Here is a 20,397-nt window from a genome sequence, read left to right as displayed (position 1 = left end):
TTTCGTTAATTTTTGATTCAAAGTTTCGGTCAAAATTTCTTAAAACGACGAATTAGGCTAATTTCTGATACTATGTTGTTCTATGGGTTATAATATGTAATTCTACGTTGAAAACGAATTGAAATGACTATAGGAAGGCTTCGGAATTTTTACCTTCAAATTTTCCGATGGTCGAGTTAGGCAGTGATGTTGCTCTGTATCGACTCGCCGTCGATCAGGGATGCTAATGGAATAAGAACTCGACAAAGAATCGTTCGTTTTGAATGAAATCGGTCCACAACTCAGTTTAACTCAGTGATGTACTCGGTCACTTTTCGGTCGGCATTCCACGTGTTCTGACCGGTTTCGAGATCCTTGTGGTCTCGTCTACAACATATGTGAATTTCGAGCAATTCCGGTGAGATTGAATTTTTGACAGTTTAATTAGACGATTTTGGAAAATGAGACAGATATAATGGCTATATAATGGCTGAGTGATCATTGATTTGCGAGTGGGAGACATACTTTTTACCGACATCTTATTCTCATCCCGTGAACGGTTTAAATTTTTTTTTGTCGTCTCCTCGTCCCGTGAATGCAAAACAGGGGATTAATTTGTCTGGTCAATGATGTGTTGCTCGTCCCGTGAATGGAGTTCACGGTATGAGTTTTGTTTTGCTCGTCCCGTGAATGGAGTTCACGATATGAGTTTTTTCTCTTGTCCCGTGAATGAAGATCACTGTTTGAGTGTAATCATTAGGTTAATGGTCCCGGAAATGAATTTTCCGGGACATGTAGAAATGTCTACCAAAACATAAAAATCCATTAAAATGTTCACGTTTAAGTGGAGAAATACACATTTATAATTTTCTCGTCCTTAAACTATATCCCCAAACTAAGTAAGGCCATACACGGGTCAGTAAACTATGCTCTTTTTAACATCCAGATCCGCAACATTAGTAAAAAACACGTGTCGTAAACAGAGTCGTTAAGTAAATATGTGGCATAGCAGGTGGCAAAGAATCTATATCTATATTAAAAATGGAAAACTATACACATGAGTTACTCACAGACTGACAAATGGCAAAAAGTTAGAAAAAGTTAATGCTTCAAAAGTTGACATGTGACAAAAATACTCTAATTAAATGAATGACACGTGTTTCTAAAGCAATGTTACATACCTTGTGTTGGTGTGCGAGCAAAATACAATCTAGTCGTATAAAAACAAGGTGATTTTGCTGGACCTATATCAATATTAGAACTTTAGCATAGTTAAAAAAGTTGATTTTATTTTCTTCGCCACTCGCCATGTTGTTTCTCACGAATCACGACCCATTGAGAATCTGGAAAAAAAAAAAAAAAAAAAACTAGTTAAAATCAATTTTCTTTCCCAAATTTTTTTATATTTATAATCCTTTTATGTGAAAGTTTGAATATCATCTCACTATTTAATTATTTTCTCTCGTTAATACAATAATTTTTAGGTTTTTTTTATACATTTAAAAAAAAAAATATTTAATCAATATTAATAAATAAATATTATTTTTTTAAATATATTTAAAAAGTTAAAAAAATATATGTATTAGCAGATGGAAAAAATATTACTATTACTTTTTGTAAGGAGTTTAAATACTCCGGATTGAACATCCATTTTAACAATATAAAAACATTAATTCAGAACAACCATATTATATAAATAATTGAGAAATATCCAGATGAGAGATGATTGAATCTACGTTTCGATGTTGTGTTGTCTTAGATTTATTTTTATTTTGAATTTAATTTTAAAATAGAAAACATATATTTATTCTGGTTTGAAAGCGTGAAAGGGGAAGAAGATGGAGATAGCAGTTAATACTAGGACTCAACGATGTTATTTTATCGGTTTGGTGTTGTGTAAATATTATACACGTGTCTAATAAATTTTACGTGCGTCGTATCCTTATTCACATACTTAAAAAATGACATGTTAAATGATATTCATCTAAATATCTTTTCGGAAAAACAAAACATAACATAACAAAATCGTTACGTTATAATATTGGTATGCAAATAAATTAATTAAACCATAAATTTCTCAACGATTTCATTGAAATTAATTGCATATTCGGCACTAATACATTTCATGATGTATCAATCAATTAATTGCATATGTTCACTTAGAGAATTATGACATTCAAATGCATCTGAGATTTTTTTACTACCTCTCAATCATTTTTTTTTATTCTCTCATAACTTGATTTTTCATATGCAATGCAACAATTCTTTGAGATGAGAAATAAAATAATCATCTATTTATTTCTTAGCTTTTCAATCCACCTAATATTTTTGCAAGATTTTGAAATCAATTTTATGTAAATCATCTTATTATCATCTCATATATTTTTCTAAAGTTTCATATCCATACCACTTTTATAACTTTGATTATTTATCCTCATCGTCATCTGTAGGTGTGTAGGTACATTTGATATAAAAGTGGTTAGAAGTTTGGAAGAAGATGAATAATTGAAGGATATAATTAGATTATTCGATTTTTTAAGGATACGATTTTTTTTATTATAAAGATATATGTAATTTATAGGTAAAAGTAATCGTTTGATCCTTGTTTCATATGTTGTTGAATTGTTTTGTCTCTTCAAATATAAATCGAATCAAATTGTCCCTCAAATGTTAATTTTTGAACTAGTTAGTCTCTCGATCCTAACCGGACGTTAATTTTTGCCAATTTGGCACTTACAACCAATCATAGAGTGACGTGTAAAACAATGCCGCCTAGACTTTTTACACGTAAGTGACACGTGTCACTCTATGATTGGCTAAAAGTGCCAAATCGGCACTTTATGTTTGGAAGGACGAAACGGTTCAGAAACGTCTGAAACAGGGACCAAACGGTTAAGAAAACGTTTAAACCAGGGACCCAAACAGTTCATAAACGTTGAAATAGGACCAAACGGTTCAAAAAAACGTTTGAAACAGGGACCAAACGGTTATTTTTGCCCTTTAAATAGTTATGTATATTGTGCTTTGTATTATTGTTAAAATAATAATATTAATGATATTATATTTATATTAATATAATAACATATCGGATCGGATCTTTCGGATGATAAATTTCTATATCCGTATCCGATCTGATCCGCAGACTTTTCGATCCGATCCTAAACGGATCAGAATGAATCTAAATTGACAATCCTAAACATGATTAGTGAATTCACTACCTCACTAATTCATGATGCTCAAACACTAAAATAATTTGCTGTCAATAAATAAAATAACTGATTCAATACTTATATTTTTATAATTAATGGATACTCATTTGATAATTAATCATTCATTAGTGTCGGTTCTTAGTCCCATTTCACATCACTTTAATTTAAAGTAGTGTAGTATATTTTTTGTAGTTTTGTCGAGAAGTATATATATGAGTAGAGGTGGCGAAGATCGATTTTGATCTTAAACACGACCAACCTCGTTAAACTCGGAATTCGGATACAGATATTAAAATTTATCATCTGAAAGATCCGATTCGATATGTTATTATCTCTTTCTCTTTGTCCTTTAAAAACTAGTATCGAGGCCCGTGCGGAACTCACAGATATTACAAATTTTCATATGAAAAAATTTATATTAAAATAATAAATTATTAAAAGTTTATGAGAAATTAAAAAGTAAAATATAACCAATTTCTCACCTTAAAATTTTGATTTTATTTTCAATAAATATTAATCTATCAATTAATTCATTTTATTTTGTATAATTCACGTGAGTATATATAATTTTAGATCTAAAATTTAGCATTATAATACATGATTTTTTTTATAATTTTAATGGAAAAATTCAAAAGCTTTTCCTTTTCACCTTTCTACATATTCAATGCCCTTAAACAATCAATTTAGTTAAATATCTAACCACCGGCCACCACCACTCGCCACCAACATCTTTGCCACCACCTCTTGCCACCAACTATACCTAACCGCCACAATCACCACCACCAACCGCCAACATCATGACCACCAGTGGCCACCAACACCACCACCTGCCAGCACCACGTACCACAACCAATCTCCACCACCAATGCCGCCGCTAACACCGTAACCACCACCACCACACCCCACTATCATCATTTCCTACCACCACCGCTTCCATAATACTGCTACCATCATAATCTCCTCGAGTTATTTTATTAAAGGATTTTTAATCAAATGAATTTTCCTTGATTTTCTAAAATTATATGTATTGTGATAAAAAAAAAGGAGGAACATATAGTTGATAAAAAAATTATATACAATCATTGTCATATTTTAAAAAATATATTTTTTGGGAACATGATCCCATAACCTTATACTCCTTCATTTGGGAACATGTGTTGGCAAAATTAAGAAGCATTTCAATTTGCCTCCCTTCAAACTTGAAAGGGTAAAGGAAAGAGGGAATAGAAATCAAAGCTTATTAATTTAGGATTTTTAATTATAATTAGACAGTACGTGACTCTTTCGAGTCCAACAACGACCTCAAACCACTCGTCTTCACACCCATCATCTTTGAGCCTCCTGTCGATCATTAATACCACTGCAAATTTGTGAAATTCGACACCATCTCAACCCAACATTCAATAAACATCGTGCTAAAATTGTCTCTACATCATTTAAAGCACATACCTTCAATAGAACATGAATCTCAGATGTATTCTATTGGGATATTCGAAACTATCTAACAATTGCATTAGAAGCAATGAAAATTTGATGAAAGTAGTGACCCTATGTTTAAGCTTTCCGATGATTTAAGAATTAAGTCATTTAGAGATTGAAATGTAAAGTTATTAAGATTTGAGTATGGCTGATTCAAAAATTTCCTTGCATGTAAAAACAGTAAGATTGATGTTTCTACCATTTTTACATGTAATTTATGAGCAACTACATTTCAATCGTCATAAATTAACCTTCCAATATCAAACACTTGATTCTTACAATATTGAGAAGCTAAGAACTAGAGCTCCAACTATCATGAAACTTGCATACACTAAATATTCATCTATCAATTCCAAAAATGTTCCCAAAGTCATTGCATGATCCAAAAGAAAACATTGCATTGAATTGAAAAACATTTTTAGATGATATAAAAGATTTGGCGAATGTAATCTTGATGAAAAATGTTAACCCTTTGTATAAGTTTTTCCAATGCTTTAAGAATAAGTTATTTGAAGATTGGAATATAAGCTTAAAGATTGTTTAGCACACCTATCTCAAAATCTTCCATATATAAAAAATGTGTTTCTACTGTGATACTTGCAAATTTATTCTTATCTCTAATATATTGTGGTTACCTATTTCTTCCAACACGACCAAAGCCTCTAGACCAAATAGTTATTTGAGTCATAGAGTCGATCCTTATTCGCAGATACGGGGAGGGTTATTCCCATTAAGGAGTCCAAAACTAATCAATATATACATATACTTTTCTTCCACCATCAATGTAGGTTTCTTCAACAATATTCTCAATATTCTTCTTAAAGTAATTTAAATTCGATTACAACTGACTAAAAAAATTTCACATAAAAACATTTCTACCATTATATATACATGCAAATTTGTTCTTATCTCATCTATATTGTGGTTATTTATTTTTTCTACCATCAAGGTAGGTTTTGTAAACAATATTCCTAATATCATTCTTAAAGTAATTTAAATTCGATTTACTCTATATTTTAGATAAGTCTAATAAATAAATAAATGGAATTGAATGGAGACTGTCATTTCACTTTTCTCTAAAGTTTCCAATACTATTTTGGGAATATATATATATGTTCGTGCTTTTTATCTAAATCTATAAATTAATGTCAGTATTTTAACTTCTATTTTTTCATAAAATTAATTTCTTAAAAGTTCAAAGATATATACATTTTTCCATAATCATGCCGCAATAATCTCTTTTCTCTACCTCTTTTAATGTCATCCACTAATACATACCAAAATAATTTAAAATGAATCATAAAGATTAAGTTAAAGTTGAATTACTATTTAGATATATCCGTATTAATGATGAAATCAATGTAAAATGTCGTATAATATTGCTCATGGAAGTAGAATATTGAGATACAAAGTTGGAGGGACTATGATGGAATTAATATTCATTTATTGAAATAAATTTTCATTACTAAAAGAAGAAGCATGAGAATAGAATACGCCACAAGTTAACATGTGGCAAAAATTTAGAATCAAAATATTAGTGTCAGCAAGTGACACGTGTCACAACATTAATTATAATCTTTGCACAATAATCTGCCACATGTCACTACATTAAAAATTATAATACAATATTATTTTATATTATAATCAACCATTAATTATAATTAATTAATCAAAATCATAATTTGGACAATACAATTAATATTAGAATATTCATATTTATATACCTGCAAGATTCAATAATAAAATTTCCATTATTGTCTAACCAAATTACATTCATAACCTAACTAATCAATATTTTCAATACGAAATCAGTTATATATTGTAAATTTTGTCATGATGTATTCCAAAATCTCTCTCAAAATACGTCATACATTTCCCTATAAATTGTCCTTCTATATATGCAATCTTCTTTCATTTCATTTGGTGTATTTTCATTCATCTATAGTGTTTGTCTCATTTTTTATTTTTTTCTCCAAGTTGAGTATTGTTTTTGATGTTTGTTGATTCGAAATAGTTTCTACTTTATTTGTAATAAGTCTTTGATTGATTCATCTTCTACTCTACTTTCTTTCCTTTTCATATACATTAAGCTCTCCATCATCATTCTTTGTGTACCATGATTTTGTATTTTTTGAATTTATAGATTTTTTATCTTTGTATTTTATAGATTTTTGTCTACTTTCTAATGATTTTATCATATTTTTTAAGATTATTGTGATATTTGTTGTTTGATTTACAAGATATATGGTGATTTCAATCATGTATAAAAGGTGATTTTTTTCATCTTAAATTTTTTATTTGATTGTATATTTTTAATCGAGTATTTATGTTAATTCTTCATGTTCTTATTTATAATCTTATTCATCGAGTTTCTATTTATGTTGCAAAATCATTTCAGTCTATTTTTTCTAAATCATGTTTATTTATAGTGTCATGTTTTCTCTACAGGTGTTTAAATTTTATGTTTCTTAAATAAAAACCATCTCGAGAAAACGAAGAGAGAAAAAACAGAATTTCTTTAGCTATACATGAGGAGAAGACTGAAGATACGAAGAAAAAGAAAGTTGATGCATGGTTTATTTAACTATAAATGTATATGATTGTTTTTAAAATTTTCTATCTTCTAATATAATTAATTTGATTCGATTCGATTCCAATTTAATTTAATTTTTTTGGTAAATAGTATTTAATTGTAAAAGTTGGAACTTAATCTCCCCATATATATGTTAAATTAAATCACGATTATTATTTTTATTTGAATTTAAGTTTTGACATTTTAAACATTAGATATAACGTCTTCTGAGTTTTATAGAAAATTATAGACCATGCATTTTCTAAGTTAAGTCATCCAACATTTAAAGGTAATATGTTGACTTGTGTAATTTAATTTATGTAAAGATTTTTGAATAATATTTCTTCTTTTACCATAATTTACTGTTTTAAAAAATTGAATATTTTTTTTATGGTAATAACTAGAGTTTCTGTGAAAATTAAGGGAAATTAATTAATTTCCAAACTTTACATGTACTACTCATGATACATGTATCTCCTCATTAATCTGTAATATTATTTCAGTTTAGTTGGAGTTTTTTAAATTTATCCTTCCCTAATTGAATATGTAAGGACATATAAACTTAAATTTAAATATAAAATAGTCATTACTTTTTAATATTGTGGGTATTATAATTATGCCACTTTTATATGAACATAACAAAAAAACCAAAGTTACAATGATCCCGAAATCTAAAAGAATCTAATACTTACGAATTAAATAATTCATATTCTCCCTAAATAATAATTATATTTGGTCAATATGAACTAAAACGTTTATTTCACATTAGAACTCGCCTTAAATGCAAATTTCATCTTCTTAAATATTTGAAAATCGCATGAGACTTTCCTTCGAAAGTATCATGACTTGAAAAATTTATAGATTTATTTTTCTTCACTTATATAAAATTTATTTTGATTTTATGTATTATTTATGAATCCAAACAAATCAAATACACTTACTATCTAATTGATTTATCATTAATTACCTTTTTTCTGCATACAATTTCCTTATTACAAATGTATCAATGCATTTTGCTATCATTAAAATTAGTGAATTTGAATTGAATTTACCATCAATGTTTAACCCATAATTGACCTTAGTGTAAATTATGAAATAATTTTAAATATACAAATATTTTTTTAATACAATATTTTTAAATATTTACTTTCTTTATCATAATGAAAATCAATCCTCTATGAAGAGTCATTAATAAAGTCATTAAATCCATAATGTAGTTTTGTTTTTTGTTTTTTAAATAAATGTGTTTTAAATAGTAATTATAAAGAAAGGGTTCATGAATAGTGATGCGATACAAATTTGAAAATAAAATAAAATGGTACGATAAATATTAAAATGATGAGATAAATCATCAAAAAATTTGGAAACAAATAAACTAATTACCTTATTAGAAATCGGTCAATGTTTATATAACTATTTATAAGGTATTGAAATGAGTGTTCGAATACATTAATTTGGAGAGATTTCATAAATTAAGAATAATATATTTCATGATTTTTTGACCGATGTTTAGATATATTTAATAAATTAATTAGTTAAAATATTCGTAATTAATAATTATGTATATAATTAATTAAAATAGTCATTAATCAAATTAGGAGAGAAAATGACTATAGTTAATTAAAGATCACAAATATGATAGTATTATTTTTTATTTTTCCTCGACTTCCATCTTAATTTTAGAATAGACTCTTTTTTGGTTCAAATATATTCAATAATTAAGTTGATTAAAGTTGTATTTTACCTTATTTTAAATAGTAATATTATCATCATCAATAAATTATTTTAATGTCATTTTTTAAGAAAATTACCTTTCATCCTCTTTAATTTTTTAAAGAAAAATCTAATGTTAGAAAGAAATTTTTAGCACATCTTAGAGATGTGCAATTCAATAGATGCATTACATTTTTTTATCCGCACTATCCGATCATTATAATTAAATAGATCTCCCGACAATCTATTCACGATTATATATGAGTTGAATGGTTTTTTTTATGCTAATTTTTATTAATTTTTATTTTTTGACAAAGTATAATGTTGATTCGTAAATTTTTCGAGAAATTTATAAAATTTAATTTGATTCTTCATAACCATAGTTCATGCCTTTTACATAGATAGTTGTCCATTTTTTTTTAAAAAACAAAGACAAAACCAATACATTTCAAAGAGTGTCGTGAAAATGTACATGCATATGTTTTAATCAATTTTCAATTATTTAGTCATGTTCACACATTTGATTCCTAAATAATTTTGACAAAAATATATTATAATCACCCTTCAAATAATTATAGTAAATGATTGATGATTATTTCTTCCACATTTTTTAAAATTTGGATATTTTTAAACCACATGAGCATTTAATTAATAGTTTTCATATTTTATGTTCATCTTTTTTTTTTGCTATCCTAACACAAATAAAGGTGATAAAAATCTGTTGATGTAGTTTCCTTTTTTGTTTTGTCTCCTCTATTCTCGATTCTATGCAAATTTATAAAGAAATTATCAAATCAATATTAAAATTATTATCCAAAGAATATGTAATTTAAACTATTATCTTGAAAGTTAATTTAAATTATGAAGTTTGATTTTTAACGATAGAACATTGCATATATCACCTTAAATTTCGGAAAAAAAAATATTCATTCAAACCACCTAGCACGTGTTTAAATACAAAGAATAAAAAAAGGAATGTATGAGATTGTACTAAGTAAAGTCGTGCGCTATGAGATTGTTGTGGTATCTTTGTATCACCATATTAAATTAACAAAATGGAATTGCTATGTTTTTTTTTTCCTTTTATCACTCTTCGATGAATATAAAATTACAAGTTATAGTCTCTCTTAGGTCGAATATAGATAAGTATGTAAAGAGTATTTGCTTCTCAAGTTGATGAGTATTTGTCGAGAAAAAAACTATGTGTTTCCATTTCTCATATCATATCTTCATTATGTCACATATTTTTTATTGATTTCTATTTTACCACTTACACCTTCTTATATCTAAAATATTGATTTCCATTTTACCACTTACATCTTCTTTTGGTTTCATTATTTCTTTTAATTTTCATTAATATAACCTACTACAACTCTTATATAATATTTTCTATAATCATACAATACCCGATCCATTGTACATTTAATGTCAGCATCATGTATAATTTATTCATCCAGTTTATTTATTACATCTTTAATCTCAACCACATGAACTTGCTTTTCTTTCTTCTAAAAAAATTATTCATAAGGATATTAATAAATCGATGCATTATCCCATCAAAGTTGGATTTAAACAATGAAATTTTTTTTGATTTTTCAAAGTCGGTAAAACAAGAAATTATCAATGGTATAATTGATAATTACTAATTATAACATGGAATTGACATATTGATAATGTAAAATAATATTCTTAATAAATAATGTCTCATTTCTTACTTTATTATCATTAATCAAACGATGTTAATGACATGTGAATTGAATTTTATTGGAGCATAAATTAAGGGATCATATTCTAGAATAAAATTATATGGAGGGAATCTCTCAATCTGAATATATGCATGGACACAATATTAATATTGAGAAAATCATGCATATTCATTAATTGCCTCTATTATTTATATATAACAGACAAATATTAATAAAATCTTAATTACTTATGGAGTGTGTTGGAAATTTTCTATGGAAAGTTTGTGTTGTGATCAATTATCCCACCAAACAAATTTATGATTCGTCAATCATTCAATTATTTTCATTATATTTTTCCCCAAATTAAATTGATTCTTTAATTTGTTAACCAGAGCGTGACTCAATGGTTAAGACGTTTCCTCCATCGAAAGGTCATGGGTTCGATTCCTGGGGGAGCGGGCTTTGGATGGGTAAATTTGTATTAGAAATATAAAAAAAATTGATTCTTTAATTTAAGAAAAAATAAATTTAAAATATTCTTTACAATAAAAATCAATTAGAAAAATGTCAAAACTTACTCTAATAAATTTTACGCTAATTAGGCAATAAAATTATAAGTAATTAATAAAAAAAATGACATATTTTCTATAAGAATGAGTTACGTAATGAAAAATTTAATTTTATAATTGAAGATTCATCCTCATGAGTATTAATTATGATTTATTTTATTTTTAGAGAGTTTAGATATTTATACAACATCACAAGGGAAATATCGTGGAATAAGCATGATGAGTCTCAAGTGTTGGGATACGTATACCAATGTTTATTTTAGCCCATATTGATTTTGAGTTTTAAAATTATGATATAGTAAGTTTATGGTGATTTGGGTATTTAAAAGAATAAAAAAGATACTCGATTATATATTTTTAATTGAGTGCAGTCTAACGAATTTTTAATGGATATTGGATTAAATTTATTAAAGTAATTAAATATTTAATATTATATGAAATATCTTAAAATAAACTTGTGAGATTAATTTTAATTCATATTAGAAATCATATGTCAATTTATTTTTATCGATATTTATGTTGTCAAACGGATATAGGTAGTTCCAGTACGAGTTTTGTCATGTGGTTTTTCTAAAAGAAAAAAGAATAAATTTTATCTTTACATTTTATTTTTTAAATAGTTGACAATTACATGTTTGTAATATCTAGAGTAACTTATGTGATTGGTCTAAAAATCTTGATTTGCGACGAAGATGGATCGATGATAAAAGTACAACGACCATTATGTATAATAAAGTCTTCTATACAATAGATAATCATATATCTTGAGAAACATGTTCCTTCTTTGATATTTGATTATAGGTCTTATATGTGTAGCTAATTATTTAATGTAAGACATCCATGTGCCTCGCATGATGATTAACACGGAAAATAGGTAGTGGCGACCGACATTTAAAAATAAATATTTCTGTAAACCATTCATTTGAACAAAAATATGTTAGATGACGACTTTGTCGACGGGTTGAACCGATCTTTTACTTTATTTTTAATTTAACTGCATATATTTTTTATAACTCATATTTGAAATTTATAAGAAAATTGAATGAATTGGACACTATGCAACTCTTTCAAACTTTTTTAATCATAACATCTTATATATATTGGGAAAAAAAAACTTAGATACACTTCTACAGATGCATTATATGTATTTTCTAGCATAACGATTGTACTTTTTAAGTTTTAAGACAATCTTCAAAAAAATATATTCAAATATATAATCATTTAATACAAAAAATACATGAAAGGTATCAATAAAAAAATATATAAAAGTTAAGCCAATTATCAAACATATAAATTTAAAATATTATATGCAAATATAATTGATATCCGTGCACGGGTCCCAAATTCTAGTTTATGCTATAAAACACAATATTTATGCTAAAAAGATAGAGCATTAAAAAATTGAAAGATGATATAAAAAGAAATCAAAACTTAAAATTGAGCTCAAAATAATTTGAATCTTGGACGTTAAAACCTAAAATAAAAAAAAATAAGAAAAAAAACATTAGGATTTGCTCGAAGAACTGAAATCAGGACCAAGAGGTGTGTATAACATGCCGTAAGAAATTCCAAATTTGGAAAAGAAAACGGAAACAATGCACAATGGACAATTGCAATGAATCTCTATTAAATCATCGAGTAATTTTTGATTAACTTTGATCGGGTCCGAAATTTTTATTCCAGAGAATAAAGACATGTTTCAATATTCACTTGAGCTAAAAATGGAACGCTATTAATTTTTTAAAAATTCATTGTACTTTTACGGAACATATTAGGTACTCTCAATTTCTAAATTAAACTAATTAGCATTTATATCATTATAAGTCAACTATATATATATTTATATTTTTTATGCACAATTTTCAAATTTAACTTGAATCATAGTCATATATAGATAATTTATCCGACTAATTTTAATTTTCGAACGGGATGGACCTTTTTGAGTTGCAATGACTTCTTGAGTTGCAATGAGCCGTGATTTAGGAAGTCAATTTGGAGAGTCATTAGCTATAACTTTTGTTGTTCACATCATTTTATATTTTATGCACAATTTTCAAATATTATTGTTTAAAATATTCTTTTGTTTAGAATATTACTTGTGGATTGGAATATCTGTATTTTCCTAAATTGTGTCATGTAGTAATTAATTAGGATGCGACATCTTTAAAATTCAAAGGTAATAATCTTAAAAATTATGTAACATGTCAACGATCTAAAAATTAAGATGTTATTATTTTTTTGAAAACAATAAAATCCAAAGCGTAGTTCTAAGAAAATAATAATCGTAATTGCGAAAGTATCTAAATATTTGTTAATATGAATTAGCTTATTACACTTGTTAATAAGTTCAGAAAATTAAAAAACCACTACTTCACGATCGATGGAAAGAGAATCGATGGAAATTTGGATAAACTGTTTTCTCTTTATGTAATATTGTTTCTATTATTGCAAGGGTATAGATTTTCACTTTAGCATCCGTTATCATCCGTATATCTAAAATAGTAAAAGAAGTATAAGAAATATTAAAAAAGGGTGTAAAAAAATTTGAAGCATAAAATGTATCTATTGTTGATAAAATGAAGATTAAAGAAATTAGATATAGTTATGTTTGGTAATACCTTTTATACCAAAATGAACCTTCTCTAGTTTCATGAGTAATATCATGACCCAAATAGTATCATGGTTGGTTCCATACGTATTCCAACGTCTTCAATAAAGATGTAAAGAGATTTTTCAAGTACTCGAGTTTCATCTCGAGATGAAATTTCTTTATTATTTCATCTACATACTCTTGGTCATAATTATGATAAATTCATAAAGGAAAAATTTAAATCAATTATATGAATTCAAATTGAAATATCTATTATTTCAACAAATAAAAAATTATAATTTATTCTGAAATTCGTTAAAAGGTGGAAGTTTTTTCAAGAGAATGCTACTAATATATTATTATAAATTGAATGATAAAAATAGAAACAGATATAATCTTATAATTATAGCTCAAAAAAGGCTAACGCATGCATGCTTGTAGGTGGATTTTAATGGGAAAACTAATAACATACGGTACTATTAATAAGTTTATAAAATCAATTTTTTTTTTTTGAAGAAATAAAAAAAAAAGAAACTTTTCAATACGAAAAGTTTATCAGCAAAAAATAAAATAAATATATACATATATTTTTCAATACGAAAGAGATAGAATTTTAATATATATAAAGATCTTTTGCACTAATTATATTTTTCAATAAGAGTAATCTCTCCTAAATTAATTGGAGACTAATCAATGTTTTTCTCTTCAATCATCTATTATTATAGCGTAATTTTTGCTCTTTTAAATGTAGAAACTACATTCAATTTTCTTTTTTTAAATATAGAAAAAAATCTTTTTATTAATTCTGAAACGCATTGAGAAACGTCAGAAATGCCCATAGCATCTATCATCAATAGGAAGTTACGATTAATGCTATTCCACATGTCGAGCAAAGAGTCCGCCACGTGGCATATCAAGTGTCACGGTCACAGTGAACTTTGTTCCCTATCCTGTTTTATGTCTTAATGTATGGGATCGGTTTGTAAGTCATCTTGTGACTGTGTAATTACGTGTATGTATGATTATGTATGAATTGATTTTTTTTAAATCGTTTGGTTAGTACTGTGTAATTACGTTATAATTATGAATGTTATATTTGGTTGTACAGTTGGTATTTATAATATTATATTATAAATAATAAATAATATAATAAGAATAAAATTTAAATTGTGTAATTACACAGTTTAATTACATAAATTCTTACGGAGAGATCGGAAATGAAACTGTTAATTACACCCTCCGAATTACATGCAATTACATCATTTTGAATAATTACACGATTGTCCAAACGCGTCAAACAGTGTAATTAGACATAATTATATAGTTTTTTAATTATAAAATGGCATTCCAAGCACACCCATAAAAATAAAGATTGGTAACCCAAAATTTTCTAGAAAAAAAAAAGAAATACTAATTTCCTCTTTGGAAAGTCGAAGTTAAAATATACTAATAAAATTGATAATTTTTTAGGTAAAGCGGAATTTGTTTAAAAGTTTTATTTATTTATTTTATAATAATTTGTTTAAAAGTTACATGAATCAAATCTTGAATAATTTACAAGGCCTGGTTTGATTATTGTCAGGAATTAAATTCTTGCGCCTGGTCTTAAACTAAAATACAGATCTCAAACAACTAGCAAATCAACTCTTGGTAAAGAATGATTCTGATGATCGTCACCATCCACATCGTCCATACACTTGAAGATTTAATTTTCTCGAGGACCAACTATGACTTATTCAGTATCTTTTTCGCTCCGATCAAATATCGAACCCAATAACTCAATAATCATTTTCATAAAGAACAACAATGGTTAATTTTCCGGGACAATATACTACCTCCGTCTCAAAATAAATATAAATTTTTCAATGTAAATAGTATGCAAATTGTATGTAAAAATTTGCATCTATTTTGGACGGAAATAATATATTTTGAGTTGAAAACTAAGATCTGAAGGACGACGGAGGAGAGTATGACTTGAAAACTTAGATCTAAAACTTGGAAGAAGGCCAGTTGAGGTGAATCAACCGGCGGGTGGGCTTGAGATAGAGCAACGGAAAGAACAAGATAGACGGAGAGTAATGATTTTGTAATTTTTTATTTTATTTTTTTTGCCATTCGTAACACCACATCAGCTTCGTTTGGAGCTTAACAGGTTTGTTAGTGCCACGTGTGCATTAACTAAAGTCATGGACCTGGATGTTCAACGTAGGATAGTTTACTAACCTATGTATGGGGTTATTTAGTTTCAGGACCCATGTGTGATTTCGAATATAGTTTAAGGACCTATGATGTAATTATCTTATGATTTTATAGATCTTAGGCTTAGCTGTACCTTAAGATGATCATGATGCTCATTCTTCAGCTATTAAATCGTAAATTTTGGATACTCAAAAGAAAAATCGTAAAATTTTGAGAAGTGTCTCAAAATGTCATAACATACCCGATTACATTAAATGGAAAGGATCGGAAAATTAAAGATTTCTATCAAAATGGTATTTTTTTTTCATATACAAGTTAATCGGTTATGGGGAAGAAGGTATTATCATTGCATGAAAGAAAAAAGGACGAAACATTATGTAATGTTATTCCTATAGAACTTTGTATACAAAATATGATGGGATATTAATCGATATTAAATCTATAAAATCGATAGAAAATCTATCGATGTACATAATGAAAATTAAAATATTTTATTCCAGCGTAGTGACTACAACGTCGGAAAGAAAATTATCGTGCTTGCAGACGTGGCAAAATTACCAGGACGAGACCGCACGCACCGCACTATATAAAAACCGTAGGAAAATACGAACAGTAATTTAGCTTCGTCTTCATCGAGGCCCATCCCATCCTCTTCCAACTTTCTTACTATATTATCTTTCCCTTGTAAACACGCGACACCGACACTTTAAATCTGATTTAACATCAGATCTGCTTCTAATTCTCTCTCTAATGGAACCTTGGAAGAAGATTACGAGACGATCTCTCAACTCCCCATCTATGGCTGCTGCATCCATCCTTCTTCTTTTCTTCATCTTCGTCCATGGCGCTCACTCTTTCTATCTCCCTGGTGTCGCTCCCCAAGACTTCCAAAAGGTATTCTCCTTCTCCCCCTCTCTATAGATCTAGATAAAGATAGCTATGTCCGTGAGCGCGAGCAATTAGAATGTCTGATCTGCTTTGAAATCAATCGTGCCAGCTTTTGGACGTATGGTTGATTCCAATTTGACCTTAGTTTCCTTCGATAGAGATCTCATCAAACGAAGTGTATAGAGCAGTTGAATTTAGTGTCGATTATATCAGATCTGTTTTAATTTGCACTGTTTTCTGCAATTTGTATCCGCCATTGCATATCTGTGTATTGGAAAATTGTTTGATGTTATTGTTATGTGTGAGTTGTGTCTAAATTGAGGATTCGTTACAACTAGAAATATACTTCCCCTGTATTTCATTTTTGCGGGAAAAAATTTTGTTGCTGAGAGGAGTAGCCTATCCTAGAAATATGATATATTTGGTGTTTGATTAATGATGATGGACCGAAATTGGGTATTGGTTGTGGAGAGTCAAGATTGGAAAAAACACTAGAATGTGTTTTAGCTTTTAGCATCTAGTGATTATAAAATGAAAACAGTATTTTTATGGTGTAGTAGATTGAAAATTATAATGATTTTGAATTTATTTGATAGAATGTTGATATTTATCATTATTCATTTCTGGTTGTAGGGAGATCTTTTGAAGGTCAAAGTGAATAAATTGACTTCTATAAAGACACAACTTCCATACTCGTACTATTCTGTTCCCTATTGTCGCCCAGACAAGATAGTCGACAGTACTGAAAATCTTGGAGAAGTACTTCGTGGTGACCGTATTGAGAACTCTCCCTATGTGGTTAGTTTCTGTACTCTGGTAATTTCAGCTGACATGAATATACTGTAGTTATTTACTGTTTGACTGTGTTCTGTTATTTCAGTTTAAAATGCGGGAGCCTCAAATGTGCAATATACTTTGCCGGGTTACACTTGATAAGAAAACTGCTAAGGAGTTCAAGGAGAAGATTGCTGATGAGTACCGGGTTAATATGTATGATAATCTTCTCTCACCCTTGCTATTCCATATGTGTGATTTTTCCTTTTACTGCTTCTTCTAATTGATTTGTCATATACATGCTTTTGACAGGATCCTTGACAACCTTCCTCTAGTAGTTCCCATTCGAAGGGACCAGGATTCTCCTGCTATATATCAGCTTGGTTACCATGTTGGGATCAAGGGCCAATACAGCACGGTAGTTGCATCACCTGCTATTATTTGTAATTATTAATTACTAGCATGTATCCATTTTGTTTATCTTTGCTTTGTCTGGTTTTACTAGAGCAAGGATGAGAAGTACTTCATTCACAATCATTTGTCATTCACCGTCAAGTATCATAAGGACTTGGAAACTGACTCTGCTAGAATTGTTGGATTTGAGGTCAAACCATACAGGTCAGTTTATTGGTGCCCTTTCATTTCTTTGAAGTGATTGTTTATCAGTTCGTCATTTCATAGAAGCCTAAGGCTCGCTTTTATTTTTACAGTGTTAAGCATGAGTATGAAGGAAAATGGGGTGCCAACACTCGTTTGACTACTTGTGACCCTCACGCTAAACACACAGTCATGAACAACAACTCTCCTCAAGAGGTCGAGGAGAAAAAGGAAATCATTTTCACATATGATGTTGAGTTCCAGGTAAGGTTCTGCATAAACTAATATCCATATGATTTAATTGATCTTATTAAAAAACTGATTGTCGACAGATGAGCGTGCGATTTCTCTTTAACAAATAATATGATATTATGATTCGGTGATTAAAAAAAATGACCAGGCATTGTGAAACTACTTTATTTTCTGTTGAAATGCTGTCATTCTTATTACTTCCGCTTCTGTGTGGTCCTTCAGGAGAGTGATGTGAAGTGGGCATCTAGATGGGATGCTTATCTTCTGATGAGCGATGATCAGATTCACTGGTTCTCTATTGTTAACTCTTTGATGATCGTTCTCTTCCTCTCGGGCATGGTGGCAATGATTATGCTGAGGACACTTTACCGCGACATTTCAAAGTACAACGAACTTGAGACTCAGGAGGAAGCCCAAGAAGAGACGGGATGGAAGCTTGTCCATGGAGATGTTTTCAGGCCTCCATCTAACTCGGAATTGCTCTGTGTGTATGTTGGTACTGGCGTTCAGTTTTTGGGAATGGTGGTCGTTACTATGCTATTTGCTGTTCTTGGGTTCCTTTCTCCCTCAAACAGGGGTGGTCTGATGACAGCCATGCTTATGCTTTGGGTCTTCATGGGCATTTTTGCTGGTTATGCATCTGCAAGATTGTACAAAATGTTCAAAGGCACAGAGTGGAAGAAGATTTCTTTTAGAACTGCGATCATGTTCCCAGGAATCGTCTCGGCCATCTTCTTTGTCTTGAATACACTCATATGGGGCCAAAAATCATCCGGAGCCGTTCCTTTCGGCACGATGTTTGCCCTCGTGTTCTTATGGTTCGGAATTTCCGTCCCACTCGTGTTTGTTGGTGGCTACGTTGGTTTCAAGAAGCCAGCTATCGAGGATCCCGTGAAGACCAACAAAATCCCTAGGCAAATCCCAGAGCAAGCTTGGTACATGAATCCTGCCTTCTCAATCCTTATCGGTGGAATACTCCCATTTGGAGCTGTGTTTATCGAGCTATTCTTTATCCTTACCTCCATCTGGCTCAACCAATTCTACTACATCTTCGGCTTCCTCTTCTTGGTCTTCATCATCCTACTCATCACGTGCGCTGAGATAACTGTTGTACTTTGCTACTTCCAATTATGCAGTGAAGATTATCTCTGGTGGTGGAGATCGTACCTGACGTCAGGCTCCTCTGCTCTCTACCTTTTCCTCTACGCCACATTCTACTTCTATACAAAACTCGAGATCACGAAACTGGTTTCCGCAATTCTGTACTTTGGTTACATGCTCATTGCCTCTTATGCCTTTTTCGTGGTAACTGGTACGATTGGATTCTATGCTTGCTTCTGGTTCACAAGGCTCATCTATTCGTCAGTGAAGATTGATTAGTTGATGCCACTTGGGATCAAGTCAGGGTTTTATCTATGATCGCTCTTGCAGGAACTTAGGGTTAAAAGAAGATTTCTGAGGTAAGAAGATATAATTATGCCGTTTAGATGTAATACTTTAATGGTCATTTTTGAACGGAGACACTATGGTTCTGTTTACGATATTTGTTATTATTTTTAAGAAAACGATTCTTAAATATAGTTTGTCTAATGGAAAGCTACGATTTTATCATTCCGAATCTTTTATAAACGCTTCTGATTTCTGAAGCTTGGAAGCAGAGATTTTGTATTTCGGTGATGCGAGAGCCCCCAGTAAAGCTATGTGACAAGGAAGTAGCTAGATTACTTGAGTCTTAACACATCATTTATCGGAAATCTCTAGCTTAGATTACTGACCATCTTCACAAAAGCTTCCTAAAAGATTATCTTCGCTAAACTTGTGGTTTAATCGCCGATTTTATCTATGGCATGAACATTGTCCGTTCACCTCGTTACTAGTCAAGTGCAAGGAC

At 29.3% G+C, this 20,397-nt stretch overlaps 1 protein-coding gene across 1 annotated transcript; it reads left to right on the top strand.

Annotated features, from left to right (window-relative positions):
* Positions 1–16,793: 16,793 nt before the first annotated feature.
* On the top strand, positions 16,794–19,886 carry LOC139883699 (transmembrane 9 superfamily member 8). Its single transcript, XM_071867838.1, has 7 exons — positions 16,794–16,889; positions 17,517–17,681; positions 17,764–17,873; positions 17,970–18,075; positions 18,163–18,275; positions 18,368–18,518; positions 18,729–19,886. Exons 1-7 carry the CDS (start codon positions 16,794–16,796, stop codon positions 19,884–19,886), a joined length of 1,899 nt encoding a protein of 632 aa, XP_071723939.1.
* Positions 19,887–20,397: the final 511 nt, after the last annotated feature.

The sequence above is a fragment of the Rutidosis leptorrhynchoides genome, unplaced genomic scaffold (assembly GCF_046630445.1).
Source record: "Rutidosis leptorrhynchoides isolate AG116_Rl617_1_P2 unplaced genomic scaffold, CSIRO_AGI_Rlap_v1 contig438, whole genome shotgun sequence".
Lineage (NCBI taxonomy): Eukaryota > Viridiplantae > Streptophyta > Magnoliopsida > Asterales > Asteraceae > Rutidosis > Rutidosis leptorrhynchoides.
The sequence above is the reverse complement of the archived record's forward strand: the minus strand, read 5'-3'. Positions and strand labels throughout refer to the sequence as shown.